This window comes from Brachyhypopomus gauderio, chromosome 14, assembly GCF_052324685.1.
Source record: "Brachyhypopomus gauderio isolate BG-103 chromosome 14, BGAUD_0.2, whole genome shotgun sequence".
NCBI classification, from domain to species: Eukaryota; Metazoa; Chordata; class Actinopteri; order Gymnotiformes; family Hypopomidae; genus Brachyhypopomus; species Brachyhypopomus gauderio.
The window spans coordinates 5,940,755-5,964,607 of NC_135224.1; the positions used below are offsets into that span (position 1 = coordinate 5,940,755).

A 23,853-nucleotide genomic window follows, 5' to 3' on the forward strand; every position below is an offset into this window, starting at 1 on the left:
CTATTACTGAACGCAAATTACATATAGTACTAAGTTCAGCAGTAATGTATGTAGCGGTGAAAGTTAAGATAATTTTAAGGCCTGATGGAAGAGGAGTTCCCACTCCATGTTGACCAGTGTGAGACAATAATTGCAACACTTAAGTGCAAAGGTTATTGGATGTATAGGATGACCAGAGGTGGGCAGTAACGAAGTACATTTACTTAAGTACTGTACTTAAGTACAGTTCTTGAGTATTTGTACTTTACTTAAGTTGATTTTTTTAAAATACTTATGACTTTCACTTCACTACAGTTGAATAACAAATACAGTACTTATCACTCCACTACATTTCTGTCCAGCTCTCGTTACTCGTTACTTCCACACACAACTCTCCTCTCCTCCCCCGATAGTATTTTCACAGGTGACAGCCTATCAGCAATCAAGGATGTGTCTGTGAGGTGTAAAATCAAGTTCGGTGTCGCTAGTCGTTCTTTTCCTAAATAACAGCAACATGAACGGAGACGGCGGTGATGGAGCATGCCAGGGTTGCCAACTTTTCAAGATCGCTTGGAGGGAGATTTGAACCTGGACTTGGTGGCGAGTGTAAATTGTTGTTCGGGGGGTGGCGAACGTTACCGGGGCGGTGAAAAATGGACACAAATTAAGTATTATATCGCGATCGCCGGTGGTTGATAGATATAGATCAGAGGTAAATAAACTAGATTTTTTTTCGGCGTGAGATATCGGAACTGTGGCGTGAGAGCGTGTGAAAACGGTCAAATGCGTGTGTCTCACGCTCAATGCGTGAGAGCTGGCAACCCTGGCATGCTCTTTTGCACCCATGGCTGTATCTCGACAAAATGTTCCAGTTTTCTGAACGGATGAATCATTCCTATCGTTTTAAATGCATGCTTTGTTTGCCAAAAACAAACTATATCACTGCATACAAAAATTCACCGTCCCACCTAGGGAAGTATATTACGGTATGCAGCCTAAATGTTTTGTTAAGTGACTATGTAGTCAGAGGAGCTTTGCAGTAAGGCTAGTGAAATGACTTTGCCTGCTCACTCCACTGCTAGGTCTGCTAGGATCACTATAAATAATGTTAACATTATATTGGCAAGTAATTCAAACTACGGAAACATCAATAAGGGAAACCGTGTGGGTTAATCCAATCTTGTCAAATAATGTTTCCATTCTAATGTCAGTGTAGAATTAATGTCAATAATTCTAATGTGGCTGTGATTTCTAGTTTGAAAAGAGTTTGTTAGCATGTTGGGTGGCATGGAGTTGGCGGGCTTTAGCCATACTGCAAAAGGTTGTAGCAAGGTTGGACTACCAAGATGCCACACTGCTAATTTTACTTTGTCTTTGTTAATATTGACTGTAGCATAATGTTGTATTGGATGACTGAATACCTAACTAGCAAAGAGAGAAAACCGTCATTTTATTATTGACTTTTAATATGGTAACATAATTTGCTTAAACAGGTTAGGCTAGGCTAATCAGTGAATTGTGGTTTTAGAAAATGTTTTTGTTCCTTAAACTAAAGTGTAGGTTAAACTTTTCTGCTACCACTACCTGAATGATGTACATCATTGGAATATGCCTTATGGATTATTATCAAAGACTGTATGAATATTATGCCCAAAGAGGATTTGGTAGGATGTATAATACTTAATATATAATAAAAACTATAACTTTTTTACAAATGTGACGGAAGGTGTACTTTAATACTTAAGTATTTTTAAAAGCAAGTACTTCAGTACTTTCACTTAAGTAAGATTTTGAACATGCAACTTTCACTTGTATCGGAGTAGCATTTGACCAGTGGTATCTGTACTTTGACTCAAGTAATGAAATTGAGTACTTCGTCCGCCTCTGAGGATGACCAGATGTTTAACCATACTGAAGTTCCACTAATATTGGATTCTGTTTTGAGTAATTTTGTAAGTTTTATTGTAAAAATCTTTAAGGTGTTATCATGTTCTTGAATTTGTCCAATATAGGTTGAGAACTCCTCTTGCCGTCATCCCCCCCCCCCCCCCCCCGTCCCCCCCCCGTCCCCAGTGCCATCTGCGCCCCTGAATTCAACTACTTGAAATACTACTTTACTTCTGCTACTCCCTCAAAAATAGTAAAAGACAACTGTTCTTCAATCTTCTTAGTTTAACTACATCAAGTACTGTCTTCTTTTTCAAGGTGAACCAAGCACACATTTCTGAAAATATAACCTTTTCTAGTTTCTGTTTGGCTTTATTTGATATTTTACCATTTTTTGACATTTCTGCTCAATGTCTTTGTTGTTTTATAGATATTTGTCATCGGTGATGGAGGATATCAGCACATTGAAATTTGTATGTTTTTTCACTGTTTGCTCTCCCTTTTATCTCTCTAATTTTTTGGCTTTTATTCTTCCAGAAGGTTAAAACCAGCGCTACAGTTTTCTTGATGCCATTTTAAGTTAGCACTAAACTGTTCTTGATTCTGTTGTAAACTGTTCTTGATTCTGTTGCACTATACACTCTCTGTGCTGCTGTAAGTCAACGCTGCCCTTTGTTATTGTGTGCCACTGCTTGTGAGGCAAATAAAACTGTAATTCAGGTGTACAAATAATTAAGGACCTTAAATAAACTACAGCAATATCTGGAAATCTACTTTTGTATTTGTGGGCATCCAACATATCCAACACTGCTAAATTACAATACAGCCACAGGAAAATAGCAGCAATGTACTGTAAACTTACCATAAATACACAGTTAGTTTACTGTGATATACTGTAATTCAATTTACAGCACAATACTGTTAAAATAAATTACAGTAGATGCACTGTAAAATAACAGTAAAATGCTGGCGTCTCTGCTGCCAGTATTTTACTGTTAATTTACAGTATAATTTTTTCAGTACACTGTAATTCAATTTACAGTACAATACTGTTAAAATAAATTACAGTAGATGCACTGTTAAATAACAGTAAAATACTGGCGTCTCTGCTGCCAGTATTTTACTGTTAATATACAGTGAAATTTTTACAGTGCAAGGTTGAATCCCAGGGAAACTGATAACTGACCCTGGAAAGCAGCATCCATAGTTTTTTTCTACACACACAGTTTGACTATAAGAATCTGGACCGAGAGAGAAAATTCAGTTACTGCATGAAGCGTAAGCTTTACATCATACTTTTATACTTTTATATTTAGTTACTCTCTTGCTATCAAATAAATATTGCTTAATATATTATAAGACCTCAACTTTTGTTCTGTTGTCAATTCCACCACAGAATTTGGCGTAGTCGGCAGGATGAGTGAGGATCATAACAAAGGAATGAACTGAAGCTCACCGAGGACGCTCCTCAGTCTGGGACTGAGCTGGATGATGGAAAACCCACAAGCTAAAGGGAAAGTACCGCCAGGGTGTAGCTGAAAGTTCTGACCTCACTGACGACTCCTGCCTCATCCGACGAGCAAAAAGAACATGGTGGTGGCACGTAATCGTAAGTAAATAAAAAAAACTTATTTGTAGTTTTCAACGGAATAGGCATCCCTGCCTGCATTGAAATAGGAAAGGAATATTACTCTGGGAGCAATAAAACGCCTATCAAGAGAATAGGCCTATTTAGATGCCTAACTAGAGAAAAGGCCATTATTAGACGTACATTAACGTATTAAGGACCTGGGTCGATTCAGTGTGAGGCAATAGGAGAGACCTATTCGCAGCCATTGTTGGAACTAAACTGAGATCCAATATCGTTGGACAACGAGTTGTCCTTCTCAACACGTGTCAAAACTGACCAGATCCTTCAGATTTCTCCTCTGCAACATACGGAGAATACGACCCTTCCTTTCACAGGAAGCTACTCAAGTGCTTGTGCAGTTTCTAGTAATCTCTAAGCTGGACTACTGCAATTCCCTACTTGCAGGTCTTCCTCTACGGGTCATCAGACCTCTACAACTAATTCAGAATGCTGCAGCACAACTGGTCTTCAATCTATCCAAGTTCTCACATGTGACTCCTCTGCTACGCTCTCTTCACTGGCTTCCAGTAGCGGCATGCATCAGATATAAAAACTTGATGCTTGCTTACAAAGCCAAAAATGGACTGGCCCCTCCCTACATGATGTCCATGGTAAAAAGCCGATCCGTACAGCGAACACTCAGAACCTCAAGCTTGGCTCGACTTGAAACTCCATGCTTAAAGTCTCATGGAAGACAAAGCTCCAGACTATTCTCCGTCCTGGCTCCAAGATGGTGGAACGATCTTCCATTAGCTGCAAGGACTGCAGAGTCTATTGCTATCTTCAAGCGTAGACTGAAGACCCACCTGTTTGTTGAGTTCTTACCAGAGCACTAACTCAGCTAATACCACTTGCCGTTGTTCTTAAATTGTATGTCTGTCTAAGGTTATTTGCGCTTCTTGGCAAATGTGTAACTTGCAAAACACTTGGTAATGACATTGACTCCTGTAGTGTAGTAGTAGTCTTGACTCAATGGTGTCTTGAATCCTGGCCTATCCGTATTATTACCTAGGATGTATTCTGTGATCAGAAGCAAAGCACTTTGTAAGTCGCTCTGGATAAGAGCATCTGCTAAATGCCGCAAATGTAAATGTAAATGTAAATATATGTTAAGCAGTAAATAAGTGTATTTTGATAGCAATTTGTATTTTTGATAGCAATTTGTATTTTAAATAGCAATTTGTATTTTGATCATTTAAAGGATGGGTTTAAGTAACAGCAAATATATGACTTTGATGTCAGCCAACATCCCAATAGCCTCTTTGAACAGATGAATAGACTTTATGGTACTGACTGCTGCAAACATGTTTCATACTGGATAGAAAATTGTGGGTTTGCGCCAAGTGGCTCATTGAGTGTGGTGTATTTGAGAAAGTTGATACAGAGTGTTCAAGAGAGACCTAAAAAGGATAATAAGAAAGCATGCAAGTATTTTGATGACAATAAGGAAGATATGTTGCAAGTGTTGGTTAGAGGAGGCTCAAAAAAGAGCTAATATGCAAAAGAAGGTTAGGCAGGTAGCGCATGGAGAAAATACTAATAAGGTGTCCCAGTGTGTCTCCTTAGCTGATCCTGACCTTGATGCCGCCCCAACGAGACATCGCCCACCAGCTGTTGATGAACAACCAGCTGGAGCACCCAGGGGAGAGAGAGGCGCTGCAGCTACACCACTCCCAGACCCGCTTCACAATACACACCAACTGTCATATGCTGCCGGACCGTCTGACAGCTCCAGGGGAGAAGGCAGTGCCCAGACCTCCACGTTGTCCAAGGGACCCTCACAGAATAGCTTTAGAGGGGAGATGTGGAATGCTCTAGACAAATGACGCCAGCAAGCAGATCTTGTAGGTCATGGAGTTGAGGCGTCTAACTATGACGTAGGGGCCTGCGTAATGGTCTCCAAGCCTGCCTCCTTTGCCCAAGCGCCCATCCTCGGTAGACACCAACACCTCGTCTCCGACTTGATAGGAGGGCTCTTCGCTGGAGCGCGCACAATGTGTCCTTATGTTCGCTGCAGTACACTCGTAGGAACCTCCCCATCTCTTGGTTAGCATGCTCCACCTGTCCGTTAGCCTGTGGGTGATATCCTGAGGTAAGGCTCACCGTGATGCTCAGCTTTGACAGGAATTCTTGCCACACCCGCGAGGTGAACTGCGACCCCCTGTCCGACACGATATCCTCAGGCAGCCCAAACTGTCTGAATATGTATCGGAACAGGAGATCCGCTGTCTCCCAAGCAGTGGGCAGGCCGGGCAGAGGGAGAAATTGCACCATTTTTGGATGCGCATAGATCCATGACGAAATCCAGCACGATATGAGTCCACGGTTGCTCTGGAATAGGCAGCGAATAGAGTTTACCTGCCGGCAGGGAGCATGGCACTTTGCTGTGAGCACACACGGAGCAGGAGGCTACATGTGCAAGCACATCGCGGTGCAATCCCGGCCACCGGTATCTAGCCCCGAACAGTTGTGCTGTTCTACTGGATCTGGAATGACCAGTCTCCATGGAGGTGTGCTCCCAGCTGATGAGGGCAGAACGCTAAGCGGGAGGCATGTACCTTCGATGAGTAGGGCAGCTAGGATGAGGATTAGCTGCAGCGATTGCGGATTCCACTAATCCCACGAAGCAGTCCGGGGACAGCACAGGTTCATCGCTCCTGGACTCCGCGCGTCCCAGGCTTCTGTCCGCAGGTTCTTGTCGCCACGTCTGTATGTCACTTGAAAACAAAACCTTGAAAAGAATAGCGACCACCTAGCCTGCCTTGGATTCATGCACTTAGTATTCTTCAGGTACTCAAGATTCTTGTGATCTGATCTGTTTGACCCCACGGTGACCTACACTGATGTTCAATGCATCCACTTCCACTATAAATGCTTTACTCTGGTCAGGTTGGTGTAGTATGGGGACAATGACAAATGCTTGTTTTAATTCTGCGAATGCATTTGTCGCCTCTGCTGTCCAGCACAGTTTTTTAGCTCGCCCGCATAACAGATCAGGTAAAGGCCTCACAATTTGGTTATACGCACAGATGAACCATCTATAGAAATTCATGAAGCCCAGAAACCTTTGGAGCTCGTGCCTTATGTGAGACTGTGTCCAACCAACCACCGCCTCCACCTTACCAGCTTGCATGTGCACAGCACCTGGCCTGATGGTGTAGCCCAGGAAGTTTACCTCCTGCAGGTGGAACTTAGACACAGGTGTTAGTATTGCGGTGATTGGGACCTAGGGAGTGGTTTAGTGCTAGAGGGAGTGTGCTGTAGGGGTTGCACCTACTAATCCTTTAAAGTAGATATAATTTGTTTTACCTTAATTATTAATCAGTCTCATTAATTTAGAATCAGTCTCATATTCTAATTATACCAGAACCACAAGTTTAGTTATCAACTAAAGGTAATTAATGGTTTGGTATCTGAAGGATTTAACTATGAATTCTTTGGAGGTTTTGGCATCAACCACTTTTGAATGACATCAACACAGACAATGTGGTGAAAATAAATGATACATTTATTTAAAACCAACTATTCTAAAACACAAACAGCATCAACAGGTATCAGTATATTAACAGTGAAGACTGGGTATCTAGTGTGTGTGTGTGTGTGTGTGTGTGTAAAAAGGGGAGGAGAGTAGTGTGCGCACGCGCTTGTGCGCATGTGAGGAGGCGGGGGTTGTAGTTTCAGTTCTCCTATAGAGAACAAAGCAACTAAAATGGCGCCGACTTTAAACAGTAGAGCAGCGCGACTGTATGTTAATGAGCTCAGCTGGTTTATTCCAACGTGGTCAGAACAAAGAGTAATGGAGCTAGCTTAATAACTAAAAATTAATGTGGTGTGTCTGAGAATGGGGAAGACTACAAGTTGTCCATTAATCAGATAAATAAAAAATGGTGGCATGCACAGCAAAGAGAACTTTGTATATACAAATCTTGATGAAGATTATGAAAATAAAGTTAAACACATTCAGAATGTATTAACAGAAAACTTGGTTAACTCTACAGTCCAAGTAACTTTGCCCTTTTATAAACTATGCCCAGCGGTAAGACTCTCACGTGTTGAGGATTTTTGGTGGTTTCGTCGTCCTCCCTGAATTAGGTGGGAATTTCCACCACAGGCTCCTCGTTGATAAAGTGACGTCGTCCAGGTGTGCTGGGAAACGTCCTTCTGGATATGAAGTCCAGGAATGAGAGTCTCGTTCACGGTTTAACAGGGAATTGATCGCCTTTGTTTCAGTCAGTGTGGCCGCGTCAGCAAGCTTGATTGAAGTAGTTCGGTGAATCTGTTGCTGCGGTAACGTTGATCAGTTGATGGTTAGATTGTACCGTAACTCGGGCTCATTAATTAAGTAGTATGACTCTCAGCTGTTTGCTGTTAGTCGTATCAAAGTTCGCATGCTCTCAATAAAGAAAACCGGAGAGAGAGAAATGGCGGAGCCTCTCTTTAATAGGTCTAACCTCGGTGTCGGTCAAACCAGAGAGAGAGAGATTGATGGCTGATCAGGGTATTTAAGTACCTGGAAACCACGTACTTTAGATACACCCTTTCTTCCGTCAAAGCAAGCTTGTTCAATGTGTTGCCAGTGGTACTGCCACCTGCTGGTTTAGCATGGTACCTACAGTGCTGTGCAGGTGTGTGAGTGGGTGCACGTGCCCTCGGGTGGCGGCCCGGCCTCCTCACTGTGACAATTGCCCTATAAATTCAGTTTTGGTATTACAAGACTTTTCTTATGCTAGCAAACACAAGTTTATGTAAAGGGAATAACTAAAGTTATATACAAGATGAAGGAATATTATGTCTTCTTATGTCTACTGTGACTCAGAACATTGTGAACATTGTGTCCTTTTTATGTTCTCTGTGACCCCTGCCACCGTATTTCACACCTCTCACCCTGCATGTGAAAGTTCTCTATGTGCCAGAGACAGGCTTATCATTTCCTCTCAAGGTGTTATGCTTCCCGTCTGCTATGCTACATACAGAAGAGTTATGCTCAGTCTGCACAAACACGCCTGCGTGAGAAAGAATGTGCTTGTTTCCATATATGGTAGAATTTATTGCCTATGTTAGAATAGCAACATTGAGCCCACCCTGCTGCTTGCATGCACAGGGATGGTCTGTGTATGTATAAATGAGAGGAGCGCCCTCTCATCTGTTGAACATTTGAGATACAGCCTGCCTGTGCGAATAAACTCCTCCTTTTTGCAAGAGAGTTGTTTGTTCCTCAATTGTTCCGGGAGCTCCCTGCCACACACTTCTCTGCAGAGTGTTACTCTCAATTGAAGATTAGTACCAGGTGATCCTCCGTGACCCTCCGCTCATTGCTGAACACAAGAAAGGTGCTTTCTACTGAGAAAAATACCTTCACACAAGAATAACACTAATTTCAATGTGATCAATAAAAATAAAATTTTATAATTATATATGTGGTGATAAAACATTATAAAAACATTAGCATGATCATGGTGACCGAAAATTATAATAACGCATCATTACTCTTTTGACTGTGCAGTTTTGATTGGATTTATATAGTAATAAATTTATAAAGTATATCTTATCTTATCTTATCTTATACTGTATATACTGGAAGGCCAAATTGGCAAGGTTAGGGTATATAAACCCAAATATCTTCAGTTTAGATCCTGCTTCCTCTTGTTCCCTAAAACCACAAACAGGACCTTGAAAAAGCTTGAGCACAGCAAGACCACAGGGAACTGAACAACAACATGATCTCCAAAAACTACACTGAGCATAGTTGTTAGCACATGCTGATATAGCCTGACACTGGCAGCTCTGACACTCTTTAAGTTCCACAATATTCCTCTTCCTTTAGAGACCTAGAAGAGAAAGAAACTTTATAAAATATCTTGACAAATTACTTTAAAGAACAACACACGTTGTTGTGGAGATTGAATGGAAGTTTTTAAAAGCAAACATCATGCCTCAGTGTGTAAAACATTGAGAAATGTTCATTTTAAATGCTAATTTATTTTGTCCTATAGGGCACTTCTTTAAGCATGCCCTACAGGTTAATCTAGGAAATGTTAAGGAACTGTTCTCTTCTTGCAGGGATCAGTTCTTCCTCACTCCACAGACTCCAGATGGTCCAGATGGACTCCAGATGGTCCAGACTCAATGCTGCTCCCTGCCTTCTCACTCACACTCGCTATCACAACCATATTACACCTGGTCTCAAAGATCTCAACTAGGCCTCCTGTAAAATATCACGTTTGAGTCAATGTCCTTCTGCTCACTTGTGAAACTTTTAATAGCTTCACTCCATCCTGCATGTCTGAACTTCTCTATCCTTACAAACTCAACAACACTCTCCAGATGATGATGGAGAACAGGTGTGATGTGGTCCTGAGTGGAGATGATGGAGAACAGGTGTGATGAGGTGATGGAGAACAGGTTTGATGTGATCAGGAGTGGAGATGATTGAGAACAGGTGTGATGTGGTCATGAGTGAAGATGGTGGAGAACAGGTGTGATGTGGTCATGAGTGGAGATGGTGGAGAACAGGTGTGAAGTAGTCAGGAGTGCAGGTGAGTAGCCGAGCAGCAATTTTGTACCATCTGAAGTTTATGGAGTGAGGAGGAGCTAATGCCAGCCAACAAGGAGTTACAGTAATCTAGTCTACTGGACTGAGAAAGGGATTGTCAAATTATGGATATTCTACGCATATGAAAGGAGATACATATGTATATAGACATATCCATATATTAACATAAACACTGACTCATTAATCTCTTGAGTCATTCCCCCATCATATACACTGTTTCACCCTGTCTCCTATCATTAAATGTTTTACACAGTTTAGCTAATTTTGTGGTTATGGTTGTTAACATGGTTGTTAAAATTTATGCAAATGTGTGTCCAAGATGTACAGTGAAGAGCAAAAGGACTGGTATGTACTGTACTATAGTACTGTAATTTAGTACGGCACTATACTATAGTACTGTTTAGTACTGTACTAGACTACAGTACTAGTACTGTGTAGTTATACATATACATATATAGGTCAAAAAAAGAAACAAAAATATCAAAAGTCAATACACAAGTCAATGTTTTCCTCATGTGCCCAACATATGGCATGGTGATCAGTGGTGTTGTGCCCATTACCACTGTCTGGTGTTTATGAAGCAGAGCTGTGGTGCTGTAATGTTCACCATTACCTGACGTCTGTTTCAGTTCTGAGTACAGTGTACACGCACCCCCACTGGCCTCTCTGGTCTTCCCTAACAGTGGGCAACACACAGGAGTGAGTTTTCACCACAAACAACACACAGGAGTGAGCTTTCACCACAAACACCACCACACAGGAGTGAGCTTTCACCACAAACAACAACACACAGGAGTGAGGATACACCACAAACAACAACAAACATGAGTGAGCATTTTCCACAAACAACAACAAACATGAGTGAGCTTTCACCACAAACACCACCACACAGGAGTGAGCTTTCACCACATACAACACCACACAGGTGTGAGCTTTCACCACAAGCAACAACACACAGGAGTGAGCTTTCACCACAAACAATGTCTCCTTTTATGGAACAGCTTCCGTAGTTGCCATGTTATGTTACAGGAGCTGAAACCATTTAGTCTATTAAATACCAAAGTGCTTTACTGCATAATACACAACAGTTTACATTCACATATACTTTCTCAATTTCACTCACAAGCACGTAGTCTCACACAGTCTCACCTGTTACTTTTGGTTTCTTATTGTCTTTTATTTCAATATCAGCATAAGTCAACGCACTGGGTCCTGCATCATCTATAAAAGAAAATAAACCCTGTTCTTTCCCCACGGTCATTTACTAACATACTGCTTCATTAATGACCCTCCAAGTACATTATTCAGACATCCCTACCACAGACCTTGGCCAGTCACACCCTGTAGTCTTCAGTAAGTCTTTGCTGCATAACTAAATACAGAATACTGGTCTTAACAAATTAAAATTATGGGTATTGTTTGGTCTCTAATTTCCCAGAGAAGACATGAATACAGTCTTTACAAAGATTTATATATTGTCTAAATTCAGTTGCCATCTTAACACTTATATAACAAAGACAGTGTCACTATTGTTTTTGCTACGTGTGTAATGCTGAGTTAGCAGAGTGATAAGGAGATGGACACACGCTGAAGTCTGGGGAGTCTTCATGCAACAACCAACACAGTGACAGTTTTCATTTGAACTACTAAAATACAAAATTTGCTCAAAATTCATTCCAAAAATTTACATGTTTCCAGGTATGTAACTGCCTGGCCAAGAAATGTCACACACTAATATTTTGTTGGACTGCCTTTAGCTTTGATTACTGCATGCACTCGCCGTGGCATTGTTTCCACAAGTTTCTGCAACATCACAATATTTAACTGTCCCGAGTTGCATACCCCCAATTTTTTTTTGACCACATTCTTTCCAGGACCATGTTTCCCCACTGTCCCCTCTGTCCCACTTTTCAATAATGCGTTGGACAGTTCTTAACCCAATTTTAACACTTTCAGTGTCACGTTGAGGACCCCGGCCCCTCCCTTTTGGGCGTGTGTAAACGTTGTCCACGTGCTTTGTCTGCGTCTGCGGAACTATGTGGTGAAGGCTATGTTGTGTGAATAATGTGTCTCACCTGTGAATCGTCTCGTAATCACATGGGGCTAATGTGGTCTGTCTATTTAATGTGCGCTCGCGCAGTGTCCTGTGCTCGTCGTTGTCTAAAGTCTACACGTCTCAGTGTGTATGTATACGTGTTCCGTGTGCGCTATTGCGCAATTTCTATTTAAAATAAAAGTGACGTCAGTCTAAAGGAGGATTCAGTGTCTCATCCTTCGCCACGACCCCATCGTCACATAACGACGAGCCATGTGAGACACCATGCCGGGCTATGCCTCCCGACCTAAGAGGGGCAATCGAGCCAGCAAGCGGCGCCATCGCGCCTCTTCTCCTGGCCAGCGCTGCCAAGCCACCGCCAACCCCGAGCTCATGGAGCAGGACCCGCTATGCGCCTATATGCTGCGCATGGCTCGGGAATCCTCCGTCCCCGAGATAGCGGACAACTTCCTCGAGCAGGCACGGCGGATATGGCGAGAGCGACACCCCTCTCCTTCCCGCAAACCCTCGCCTCTGAGGATGGGTGCGTTCGTGCTTTGCTCGACGGAGAGCACTCCAGAGAGCGAGTTTGGGGAGGAGGATTCGCCAAGCGAGGGGGAGGAGGAAGAGGACTATCCTCGGTCTGAGGACTCCACCTCCACTGTGGACTACGGTGGGGAGGGGGAGGAAGCCTACCCTCCGTCGCTAGACGATGTCTCCACCGTCGACTACGGTGAAGAGGAGGAGGAGGAGTCAGAGGAAGAGGACTACCTCCCTCCGCCCGTGGTTCCCTCTCCCCCCGTCGAGGAGGGCGAGGAAGAGGTCGAGGAGCAAGAGTGTGACGAGGAGGAGTACCCCTCCCCGTCAGAGTGCTCCGCATGCCCCGAGGAAGACGGTGGGGAGGAGGAGGAGAATGGGGAGTACCCTCCGTCCGAGGGCTCCTACACGGAGGAGGAGGAGAGCCCTTCCCCCTCGGAACTGTCCGCCGGGACGGTGAAGAGGAGGAGGAGTCCAGAGGCGGGTTCGTCCCCCGAGCTCTCCCCAGCCAGCGACATGGACTGTTCCCGGGGTGGCAGCTCGGGACAGCCCATGAGCTGGAGCCGTGGCAGTGATGAGGAGATGGAGACGGAGGAGGCCCCTCCCACTGCCAGGTCCGGAGGGAGATCCCCGGGCGAGGAGGGATTCCCGTACGGCCCACCGAGGGTTGGGACCAACCGCGCTGCACCTGGCGCGTCGGCCAACCGCGCTCCACCAGGCGCGTCCGCCAGCCGCGCTGCGCCCGGTGGAGGGTATGCAGCAAGGGCAGGAGGAGCACCGCCCACCGCAGCGCCTGCAGCACCAGTGGCTCCCGATCTCACTCCCCTCATCGCTCTCCTTCTGGCATGCAGCCTGGCGCCTGTTTCATGTGTGTGTGTGCCTGTGTTCGTAAGTCTACCCGTCTGTGTACCTAACCCCCTCTTCCCGTTTGTGTCTATGTGTGTAAGCGTGCCTGTTTGTGTTTTTGTAACCGTGCCGTTGTCTAACGTCTTTTCCCCTGTGTTCCCAGGGAGGGTGTTCTAGGCGGTCCGTGGCGGACGCTTCCCCGAGGGCAGTCACCTCCCAGACGCAGGACTGAGCGCGTCGGATCCGCCCATCGTCGTGGGTTCGGGGCACTCGGTCCTGTTGGCACCCCGGGACGGGTAGTGCCCTTGGAGGGGGCGTCTGTCACGTTGAGGACCCCGGCCCCTCCCTTTTGGGCGTGTGTAAACGTTGTCCACGTGCTTTGTCTGCGTCTGCGGAACTCTGTGGTGAAGGCTATGTTGTGTGAATAATGTGTCTCACCTGTGAATCGTCTCGTAATCACATGGGGCTAATGTGGTCTGTCAGTTTCCTGTGCTCGTCGTTGTCTAAAGTCTACACGTCTCAGTGTGTATGTATACGTGTTCCGTGTGCGCTATTGCGCAATTTCTATTTAAAATAAAAGTGACGTCAGTCTAAAGGAGGATTCGGTGTCTCATCCTTCGCCACGACCCCATCGTCACATTCAGCAGTCAACTCAGATGTTTTAGCAGTTTCAGTAGTCTCCTCAGATGATTTTAGTAATTTCAGTAGTCTCCTTAGATGATTTTAGTAATTTCAGTAGTCTCCTTAGATGTTTTCTCTGCTGGATGCATGCCAATAATTTCCCCTTCTGAAACGGATTATCATCTTTTCCACGACCACAGCACATGTCTTTCTTACCTCTTACCCATTTGCTTAGTTCAATCCAGGCAGTGACTTTTTTGGCCAGGCAGAGTGTGTGTGTGTTTGTGTGTGTGTGTGTGTGTGTGTGTGTGTGTGTGTGTGTGTGTGTGTGTGTGTGTGTGTGTGTGTGTGTGTACACGACAAATCCAACAATCCTACCTGTTTGTATTTCAATTTCAGCATAAATCACATCGCTGGGTCCTGCACCATCATCTATTAAAGAGAAAATAGACAGCTTTCCCTCTTTTTCATTCTACTGTCATATCATTTTAAATTTGCACTGTGTGCTTTTTTGTTATTAAAATTACATTGTGTGGCATTACTGTGTCAAGAGAAGAAGATGATAAATGTGGTGACCTTGTGCTGCTGCACAACACATTACATCAAAAGTCAGTCAAATCACATGAACATGATTTGAGAGAGAGAGAGAGGAAAAGAGTTTTTGAGAAGAATTTATAGCATTTTTTATGTCTAATTTATCATTAAGTGTTGTCAGTGGTATTTACCTTTACTGTGACGTCTGTAGTTTTTCAACTCAATTAGGGCATATGTTCCATCCTGTGGTCCTGTTGATGTGTTATCTGCTATCAAAACCAGACATCAGATCAATTTGATAAGTAGTAAAGATAAATCTCAAAGACATACAGATTTCTTGTAATTTCTCATGTGTTTTATTAGTCACAGTGTGTGCATGTCATCGTTGGATGAAGCAGTAAAAATCATCCATTGAGTCAAATTTAATTTGAGATGATCTCTACCTGTAATCCTATTACCAACGTTGGCATAAACCTGATCACTGCCTATTAAAGAGGAAATAAGGCCTTGTAAATAAATGTGTTATTTCACACACACACACACACACACACACACACACACACACACACAAAAGCTGGAAGGTTCATTAGAAACACAGACCAACCTGGCTGTAGCAGTGAAGGTCCTGAAAGAGAACTCCCAGGCCCAGAGCAGCTCTGGCTAGTGTTCTGCTGACGTCCAGTAGGGGGAGACGGAGATCCTGAACCTTCTTACACAGTAAAACGGCAGTAGAGTTAACACAATCACTTACATGGTCTGTCGTTAATGTGTATTCGCTAAACATTTGGGAAAAATTATAAAGTTATTGATATCACACTGAAGAGCACATTCACCATGGTGTAGAGAGTTCATTTGTCTTTAGATAGTCTATAAAACTACCACATGCTACAGGAAAGTGTCTGCTTTCAAACCTTTGTTCTTCTTAAAGCTCCAGAGTAAGATAAGTAAGATAATGAACAACAGGGTTAAACAGAGTCCCACGATTAATCCAACTGGTACATCACTGGACCCAGAACCTAAAATAAATGTACATTCAGAGCACTTTAGGTCTTCTGAAATGATGGAAAATAAATCAAATATCAAGAGATGGATTTCTCACCTCTGACTGAGACCCAGCTATGTGGAGACTCTCTACTCTCTGGGTATTTACAGTAGTAGAGACCCTCGTCTGATTTTGAGATGGCAGGGATGGTTATCTGTCCTGTGGTCTGGGTCTGAAAGGGTGATCCATCTTTATAGAAGGATGCTGTGAGGTTTGAAGGTGTCTGGCTGCATAAACATCGTAGAGTGAGAGAATCTCCCTCAGTCACGGGGTGGACAGGACTGTCCAGGATCACATCACCATCTGTGAAAAAGAGACACAGAAAACAAAGTGTGGAAAATACACACAGGTATCTTCACATACATTAAATATTATTAATTTAATACTACAAACAAAATGTTGTAGATTTATTGTATTCTATGTTTAGTCTTATATTGGATTCAAATAAAATAAAAGTATTGAAATCTGACCATGCACTGTGATGTTGACAGGATTACTGCTCCCTGCAGATTCAGACTGACACCAGTAGACTCCAGTGTGGGATGTGGAGAGAGAGCTGATGGTGCATGTAGATCCTGTAACTGATCCCCAGCCTGATGAACAATCTGACACACTCCTGTTCTGTGTGTATTGCAGGACTGTCCATGCAGTAGAGTGACTCTGGTCCTCACAGCTCAGTGAGAGAGAGTGACCACTGAAGTGTTGACGTCTGTTGGGACTGATGATCAGAGACAGTAGAGAAGGCACACCTGTCAAAGGCAGAAAGATCAGACATTGTAGAAAGCTGCTCAATACTGGAAAAACTAAAGCTACATAAATTAACAGTTCACTATACTACAAGGAAACTGATAGAAAATACTCAGGAGGAAGGCAGTCCATTAAAATAACATCATTTACTTTACCACACCAAACAGTGTGAATGCCCAAACACACCAGCACACATCTGATCTCAGATCTGTACTCCTCATGTTCTGGTCACTCTGAGCCTTTTGTAGTTTTTAATTCTGCAACACTGTAGTGTTAACTGTACTGTCTACTTAAACGTGTCGTCTTCCTAACATATAAATAAAGAGTATAAATAAAGGGTTTTACTGAATTAACTGCCTTATCTTTGCAACACTGTGCACTTTTAACTGTTATCTTCATAATACTGTATTGCTAACTGTTTTATCTTTGTAACAACATTGCTATATTGTTAATTAGTGTCTATTGTGATCTCTACTCCTCATGTTTTGTTAAATTCTGCAACACTATATTGTTAACTGTGCTGTCTACTTAACACTGCGTCTTCTTATTAAGAGTGTAATTAAAGGGTTTTACTGAATTAACTGTATTATCTTTGCAACACTGTGTACTTTTACCTTTTATCTTCGTAACACTGTATTGCTGTTTTATCTTTGTAACACCACTGTTAGCTTTATTGTCTTCTTAACACTATATTGTTACTGTATTATCTGGCACTCTATTGTTAACAGTATTATCTTTAACACCATATTACTAACTGTATTATCTTGTATAATAACTATAATATTCTTAACACTATATTGTAGTGTACAACTTAACCGTAGTTGTATTGTCTTAACACTACATTATTAACTGTACTGGGATCTTAACATTACATTATTAACCTTATATACTGGGATCTTAACACTACATTATTAACATTATGTACTTGGATCTTAACACAACATTATTAACTCTACTGGGATCTTAACACAACATTATTAACATTATGTACTGGGATCTTAACACTATATTATTAACATTATGTACTGGGATCGTAACACTGTGTTCCAGTCTAAAGGTGGTGCTCTGCTCCTCCACTTATGCTGGTACTGACACATGTTGCCACTGGGAGATCCTGCCTGTGTCTGTAGCTGGAACTCAGTGAAGCTTCTTTTGTGCAGTCATCAGCCCATCAGTCTAAACCAGCCTTGTGTCTCCTCTGCTATAAGGATGCTGTTCATGTGTTCACCAGTATATACTATCACTTAGCAGAAACACCCTTACCAGTAACGTTTACCCAGAGTGCATCACTGTAGTGTGTGTAGTAGACTGGGTTTCCTCTTCCTCCTCTGCACCAGTACTGGCCTCCATCAGAGGGCGTCACTGAGCTGATGGTGGTGGAGCTGGTTTCAGTGCTGGTCTCATTCTCCGGGTTCTGTGTGTGTTTGGACCAGTAAAACCTCCACCCAGCAGACTGCTCCAGCTTACAGTACAGAGTCACTGGGTTTCCTATCAGTGTAGCTCCTTGAAAGCTGGATGTGAGTTCAGGTTTCGGTTTCACTGTTGATGGAGATGAATCAAATGGTTCAGGACATAAAGTGAGTTCACACACTGCTTCCAGAAGCTTTACCACAGTCATGATTTAACAGAGACACACACTATACTAGGATGTAACATCTCAACCTGAGGAGGAACTGATGCTGATCTGATCTGCTGGTGACCTGAACCTGACAGTGAAGTATTTAACTCAGACAGACTGAAGCTAAAAACTACAGCACTGTAATGATATACATGTCTAATCTCTCTCAATACATAAATAGTGAGCTCATGGTGAGATGAGATTGAGGTTATGAGGTTAAGAAATTATCACACTCACCTGATACAGTCAGTGTAACATCATAACTGGTGTGGGAGTTGCGGGATCCTCCTGCCTCTGTTCCTCTACAGGTGTATTTACCTGCATGCGACTCTGTAACATAACTGATTTTGTACACCTGACCACTGTGGACATGTCTGTCTGATCCCTCTTCATACCAGCTGTACTGCCACCTAGTGACATCTCCTCCCACTATGTTACATCTGAGAGTGACAGTCTCTCCTACAAATACCTGTGGATCAGGCTCTATGGAGACCACAGCTGTTGGTCTTTCTGTGGAAAAACAACAAAATATTTCTATTGTCACAAATCTATATACTACACTCAGTCCAACCAGTTTGAGAGCTCCACTGGTCTATGAGTATTTTAGCTCTGCTGACTGTGTTCTCATACAGGAATAATCGTGTTTATGTATCTGATAAACATTATGGATTGTGGACTCCTCCTTATTTATATCTTCACTAATCCATCTGTACTGCTACACCATGTCCTGCATGTGAGAGTGATCTCTCCTAGATCAGATGTGAGTGGTCTCTCCTAGATCAGATGTGTGATCTCTCCTAGATCAGATGTGAGTGGTCTCTCCTAGATCAGATGTGAGTGATCTCACCTAGATCAGATGTGAGTGGTCTCTCCTAGATCAGATGTGAGTGGTTTCTCCTAGATCAGATGTGAGTGATCTCACCTAGATCAGATGTGAGTGATCTCACCTAGATCAGATGTGAGTGATCTCTCCTAGATCAGATGTGAGTGATCTCACCTAGATCAGATGTGAGTGATCTCTCCTTGATCAGATGTGAGTGATCTCTCCTAGATCAGATGTGAGTGATCTCACCTAGATCAGATGTGAGTGATCTCTCCTTGATCAGATGTGAGTGATCTCTCCTAGATCAGATGTGAGTGATCTCACCTAGATCAGATGTGAGTGATCTCTCCTTGATCAGATGTGAGTGGTCTCTCTTAAATCAGATGTTAGTGGTTTCTCCTAGATCAGATGTGAGTGATCTCACCTAGATCAGATGTGAGGGATCTCTCCTAGATCAGATGTGAGTGATCTCACCTAGATCAGATGTGATTGATCTCTCCTAGATCAGGTGTGAGTGGTCTCTCCTAGATCAGATGTGAGTGATCTCTCCTAGATCAGATGTGAGTGATCTCACCTAGATCAGATGTGAGTGATCTCTCCTAGATCAGATGTGAGTGATCTTTCCTAGATCAGATGTGATTGATCTCTCCTAAATCAGATGTGAGTGGTCTCTCCTAGATCAGATGTGTGAGTGATCTCTCCTAGATCAGATGTGAGTGATCTCTCCTAGATCAGATGGCTGTACTTTGTGTTTAGGCTAATGTCTTGCATTCCAAAATGAATAAATGATCTCAAAATTATATCATGATTAAAAACTATTTTTATATACACATGCTGCATATTTTTCTAAATACATTTTCTAAAAAAATAAAAACCAAAGTATTAGAAATATGAAAAGGTAGAGCATACCTGTTACTGTGATCTCAACATCACTGTAATATGTGTTGAAGTTTCCCTTCTGCGCATAGCAACCATACTTGAAAATTCCTACATGAATTTCTTTCTGATTTATTGTTTTTGTGTATTTAGCTACCCTAATCCAATTTGTGGCATGAGCATATTTTCTGTACCAGTAAAATGTCCATCCTACAGATGGCTGCACATCACAGCTCAGAATAACGGTATCTCCAGTGTAGACGGAGCTCTGAGGACTCACGCTCACGGTTGGTTTGGGTTTATCTGTTGAGATATAATGTTGAATTAATGAGATTCTCTCACTATATAAGTAGATGTTAGTAGATGAACCCACAACCCTCTGGTCACAAGACCAGTTCCCTACCACAGGACCATGACTGCCCCTAAAAAGCAAACCAGCGTAGTCGGCAGGATGTTTAACAAGTAATACAAGTTTAGAATGTCACTGCCAGAATTTTTACATGTACCAGCATGAGGAGTACCATTCGTCACATAAATCACTTAGAAAACTTGATTAGAATGTGTCAATAATAAATAAATATTATTCTTCTATTGAATCTTATTCATTATCATATATGTGAAGAGGTGCTGTCTGGTCCTGTCTACTCTCTTTGTGCATCTATTCATTTAATTAACTTTGTCTGGGTCTGAGGATTTATCTCTTTCCTGAGGATTTATTTGAGTTCTTCGGTCACCAATGGTGTGATGCTCTTGATCTGTAGTTAGGAGATAAATGAGAAAAGCTAAATTTGGTTTCTTCTGACCTTTGAACTCTGGTGAGACAGGTGCACTCCAACACCACCGACACCGCTAGTGTCACCAGAGTGTGAATGAACTCAGCACACAAGTGTTAGTTAAGCATGTTGTCTTCATGCAGATCATGTGTGCCACTGTTTGTAATTCATTTACATTTGTATTAGTTTCTCCCTGTTTCTCTCTCCCCTCTTCATGTGTGTCTGTGGCTGGTATTCCTTTTCAAAGTGTGAACGTGTGTAAACGTCTCTTTCAGTTTCTGTTTTAACACAGAGTTGGTGGTTGTGTGCTTGTGAGTTATGACACACAAACACTGTTTCCTGTCTCTGAGTGGATCTCCAGATGGACAATGAATACAAATGAAATATTCCAGTACATCTTGGGTGACCAGTCTACTAAGGGCTCTGGTTGTAGGTTTTTGTTCCAACCAGGAGACCCATCTGATTCCACCGAACCAGCAGTTTAAATCTTCAGTAAGTGGATTATTCATACTGGGCTTGGTCATATTGTTTTGTGCATGTACTTTTAACATCTGCAGTCCCATTGGCCCTTGAGAATAAACGTACCCCCCTCTAAGTGAAGATATGAGTGTGAATCACCTTGAGCTTGTACACTGCAGATGAACAGGACCAGCACTAGAAATGTGGAGAAACACAAGACATCATGCATTAATGGGAAATATTCACCAGTATTACAGGACATTATTGGAAATATTCACCACTATCACAGGCTCCAAATGCCTGCAGATCTGAATTTGATAAAACATCTCAAGTTACACAGAATCTGTGCTAATGCTGCTTCAAATATCACATTCATTATTCTCAGATACTCATAGGAAGACTCAAAGGAATAAACGTTCATATTGTTCACCGTTTTATCCCGTACCATGTAAAAAAGACAATTTCATTGCACTTTTCATTTAATCTCCATAGCAACTGATACCGTCACTAACATGATTGAAGTGCTGAAAACACTGCCTAACAAATCTAACAAAGTACAAATGTTCAAACTGAGAAATTAAACTTCTGATATAATCAACTATCAACATCATAAACCATTTATTTCAACATATTATCATTCACTGTAATGAAGACAAAGACATAGTTCACTCACAGAGCAACACAGATAGAAGTCTGAACTCCATACCATCCTAATACTGACTGACTGACAGCAATAATATGTGGAACTTATACACTGAATAATTTAGAATATTAAATATGCATGTGCAGATATGCTGGTGAGGAGCAAAAGCAACAGTTTGACACAGGAAGTAGAGAGTGAACAGCTGCTGGTTCTGTATGAGAAGTGAGTAATTTTTGCTACTGACACCTTTAGTGTCACCAGAGTGTGATGGATCTCGACATTCAAGTGCTAGTTAAGCATGTTGTGTTCATGCAGCTAAACTCTAAACAGCTTATTGGTTTTACCCATAGGACTGGTAACGTTAGCTAATGAAATATCAGGGTTGCCAACTCTCACGCAATGAGCGTGAGACACACGCATTTGACCATCTTCACACGCTCTCATGCCACACTTGCAATTTCTCACGCCGAAAAAAAAACACTATTTTTTTTTACCTCTGATGATCCATATCTACGATTCAATGAGTTACTCCCCCCCGGCAACAACTTACGTTCGCCACCCAGAGGCCATGACTGAGGTGCCCTTGAGCAAGGCACCTAACCCCAACTACTCCCTGGGCACCGGGCTAGGGCTGGCCACCGCTCTGGGCACATGTGATCCACAGCCCCCTAGTGATCACTAGTGTGTGTGTTTGTGTGTGTGTTCTATCTGCACAGATGGGTAAAAAGCGGAGGACAAATTTTGATTGCGGTGTAAAAAATCACAATTGACAAAATATGGCAAATTTACATTTACACTGCTTTCCACCAGTATGTTGACTGTCCTACCAGGAAAAACAGAACTATTGATCTCCTTTACTCCAATGTAAAGGACGCATACACCGCCACACCCCTCCCCCATCTGGGAAAATCTGACCACAACCTGCTCTACTTTCTGAGGAGGCTGGGGTCCTTCAACATCTGTAGGAAGCTCCTGCAGATGTTCTATCAGACTGTGGTGTCCAGCTGTCTCTTCTATGCAGTGGTGTGCTAGGGAGGAAGTATGAAAAGGAGGGACGAGATGCGACTGGACAAGCTGGTCAGGTGTGCAGGGTCTGTAGTTGGTGTGGAGCTGGACTCTCTGGTTATGGTGGCAGAGAGGAGAACACTGCACAAACTGCTCTCCATCATGGAAGATGATGATAACCCACTGCACACCATCATTATGGACCAAAGGAGCAAGTTCAGTGGCAGGTTCCTGTCTCAGAGCAACTCTACAGACAGTCTCAAGAAATCCTTTGCCCCGATAGCCATTAGACTCTTCAACTCCTCCCAGTGGAGTCGGAAGAGGGGAGAGGACAGATGAGGAACAAGTCTCTTCTGTTTTACAACAGCTTATTTATTAATTCGCTACCTGCACTATAACCTTACGGTGCATCTGCCCTTCTGGACACTGGTCATCTTACTGTATACCCCGAACATTTTTTTACTGTAAGTCCGTATATTCACACTCTTGGACACTTTAACACTTTTTTGTACATCCCGTATATTTGCACTACTGGACATGGCACATACTAGTTTCAGTTTTACCGAATTTCTCTTTTACCGAATTTCTCTTGTACTGCACTACCTCTTATCTTCGGTCGTGATACTTGCACACTTATATAGTCATATTTTTTATGACTGTGATTGTACGTACTTCCAGTACTTCTTTTTGTTTATACTGTACCACTCTTATTACTGTGATTTGTACTATGTTTGTATTGTGTAACTGCTACTGGCTGCTAAATTTCCTTCTGGATCAATAAAGTATATACCTACCTACCTACCTACCTACCTACCTACCTATCTGTGCAGCTCCCTCTGTCCTTACTGTGGTGGACAATCGTGTAGATGCATGTTGGGACTGATTATTGATGTCTATCTCTTCTCTGTACTTTCCACTGAGAGCTGGTGTTAAGGACTGGGGTGCTGGTTACTGAAACAGTCCAGTGTTTGTTAACGGGCCCAGTTCCCAAAACCACTAGAGGGTTGTATCATTTTATTCCCTTATGTTTATACACAGCTATCTGGTCAACATTGTGTATTCTCTTCACTGTTTATACTCCGTCACTGACAGACTAGAATAGAAGTTAAACTGCATCTCCTTATCAACCAACTCTTCTCTGACACTGTGTACACAGTATTTATGTTTGGTTGATATGATTGTAGCTTTTAATAACTGGCAGTGCGTGATTTTTTGCAAACATGTGAAGTAAAGGTAAGGTAAAAC

At 42.6% G+C, this 23,853-nt stretch overlaps 2 protein-coding genes and 1 long non-coding RNA gene across 6 annotated transcripts in view; 1 reads left to right on the forward strand and 2 right to left on the reverse strand.

Moving 5' to 3' along the window:
- Positions 1-23,853, reverse strand: part of LOC143474515 (Fc receptor-like protein 5) — a 94,907-nt gene that overhangs the window by 55,007 nt on the left and 16,047 nt on the right. The gene's annotated exons all lie outside the window — the stretch shown is intronic.
- On the forward strand, positions 2,054-8,674 carry LOC143474526 (uncharacterized). Its single transcript, XR_013120807.1, has 4 exons — positions 2,054-2,184; positions 2,297-2,339; positions 3,263-3,475; positions 3,902-8,674. It is a non-coding gene; the product is annotated as an uncharacterized LOC143474526 (long non-coding RNA).
- Positions 8,939-21,669, reverse strand: LOC143475429 (Fc receptor-like protein 5). The gene is made up of 13 exons (XM_076973289.1): positions 21,634-21,669; positions 18,267-18,621; positions 17,675-17,950; positions 16,135-16,413; positions 15,722-15,967; positions 15,534-15,638; positions 15,227-15,328; positions 15,066-15,107; positions 14,814-14,891; positions 14,467-14,520; positions 11,199-11,270; positions 10,663-10,725; positions 8,939-9,324 (listed from the first exon to the last, which is right to left on the reverse strand). The coding sequence occupies exons 1-13, from the start codon at positions 21,667-21,669 to the stop codon at positions 9,317-9,319; spliced, it is 1,716 nt and encodes a 571-aa protein (XP_076829404.1). The 3' UTR covers positions 8,939-9,316.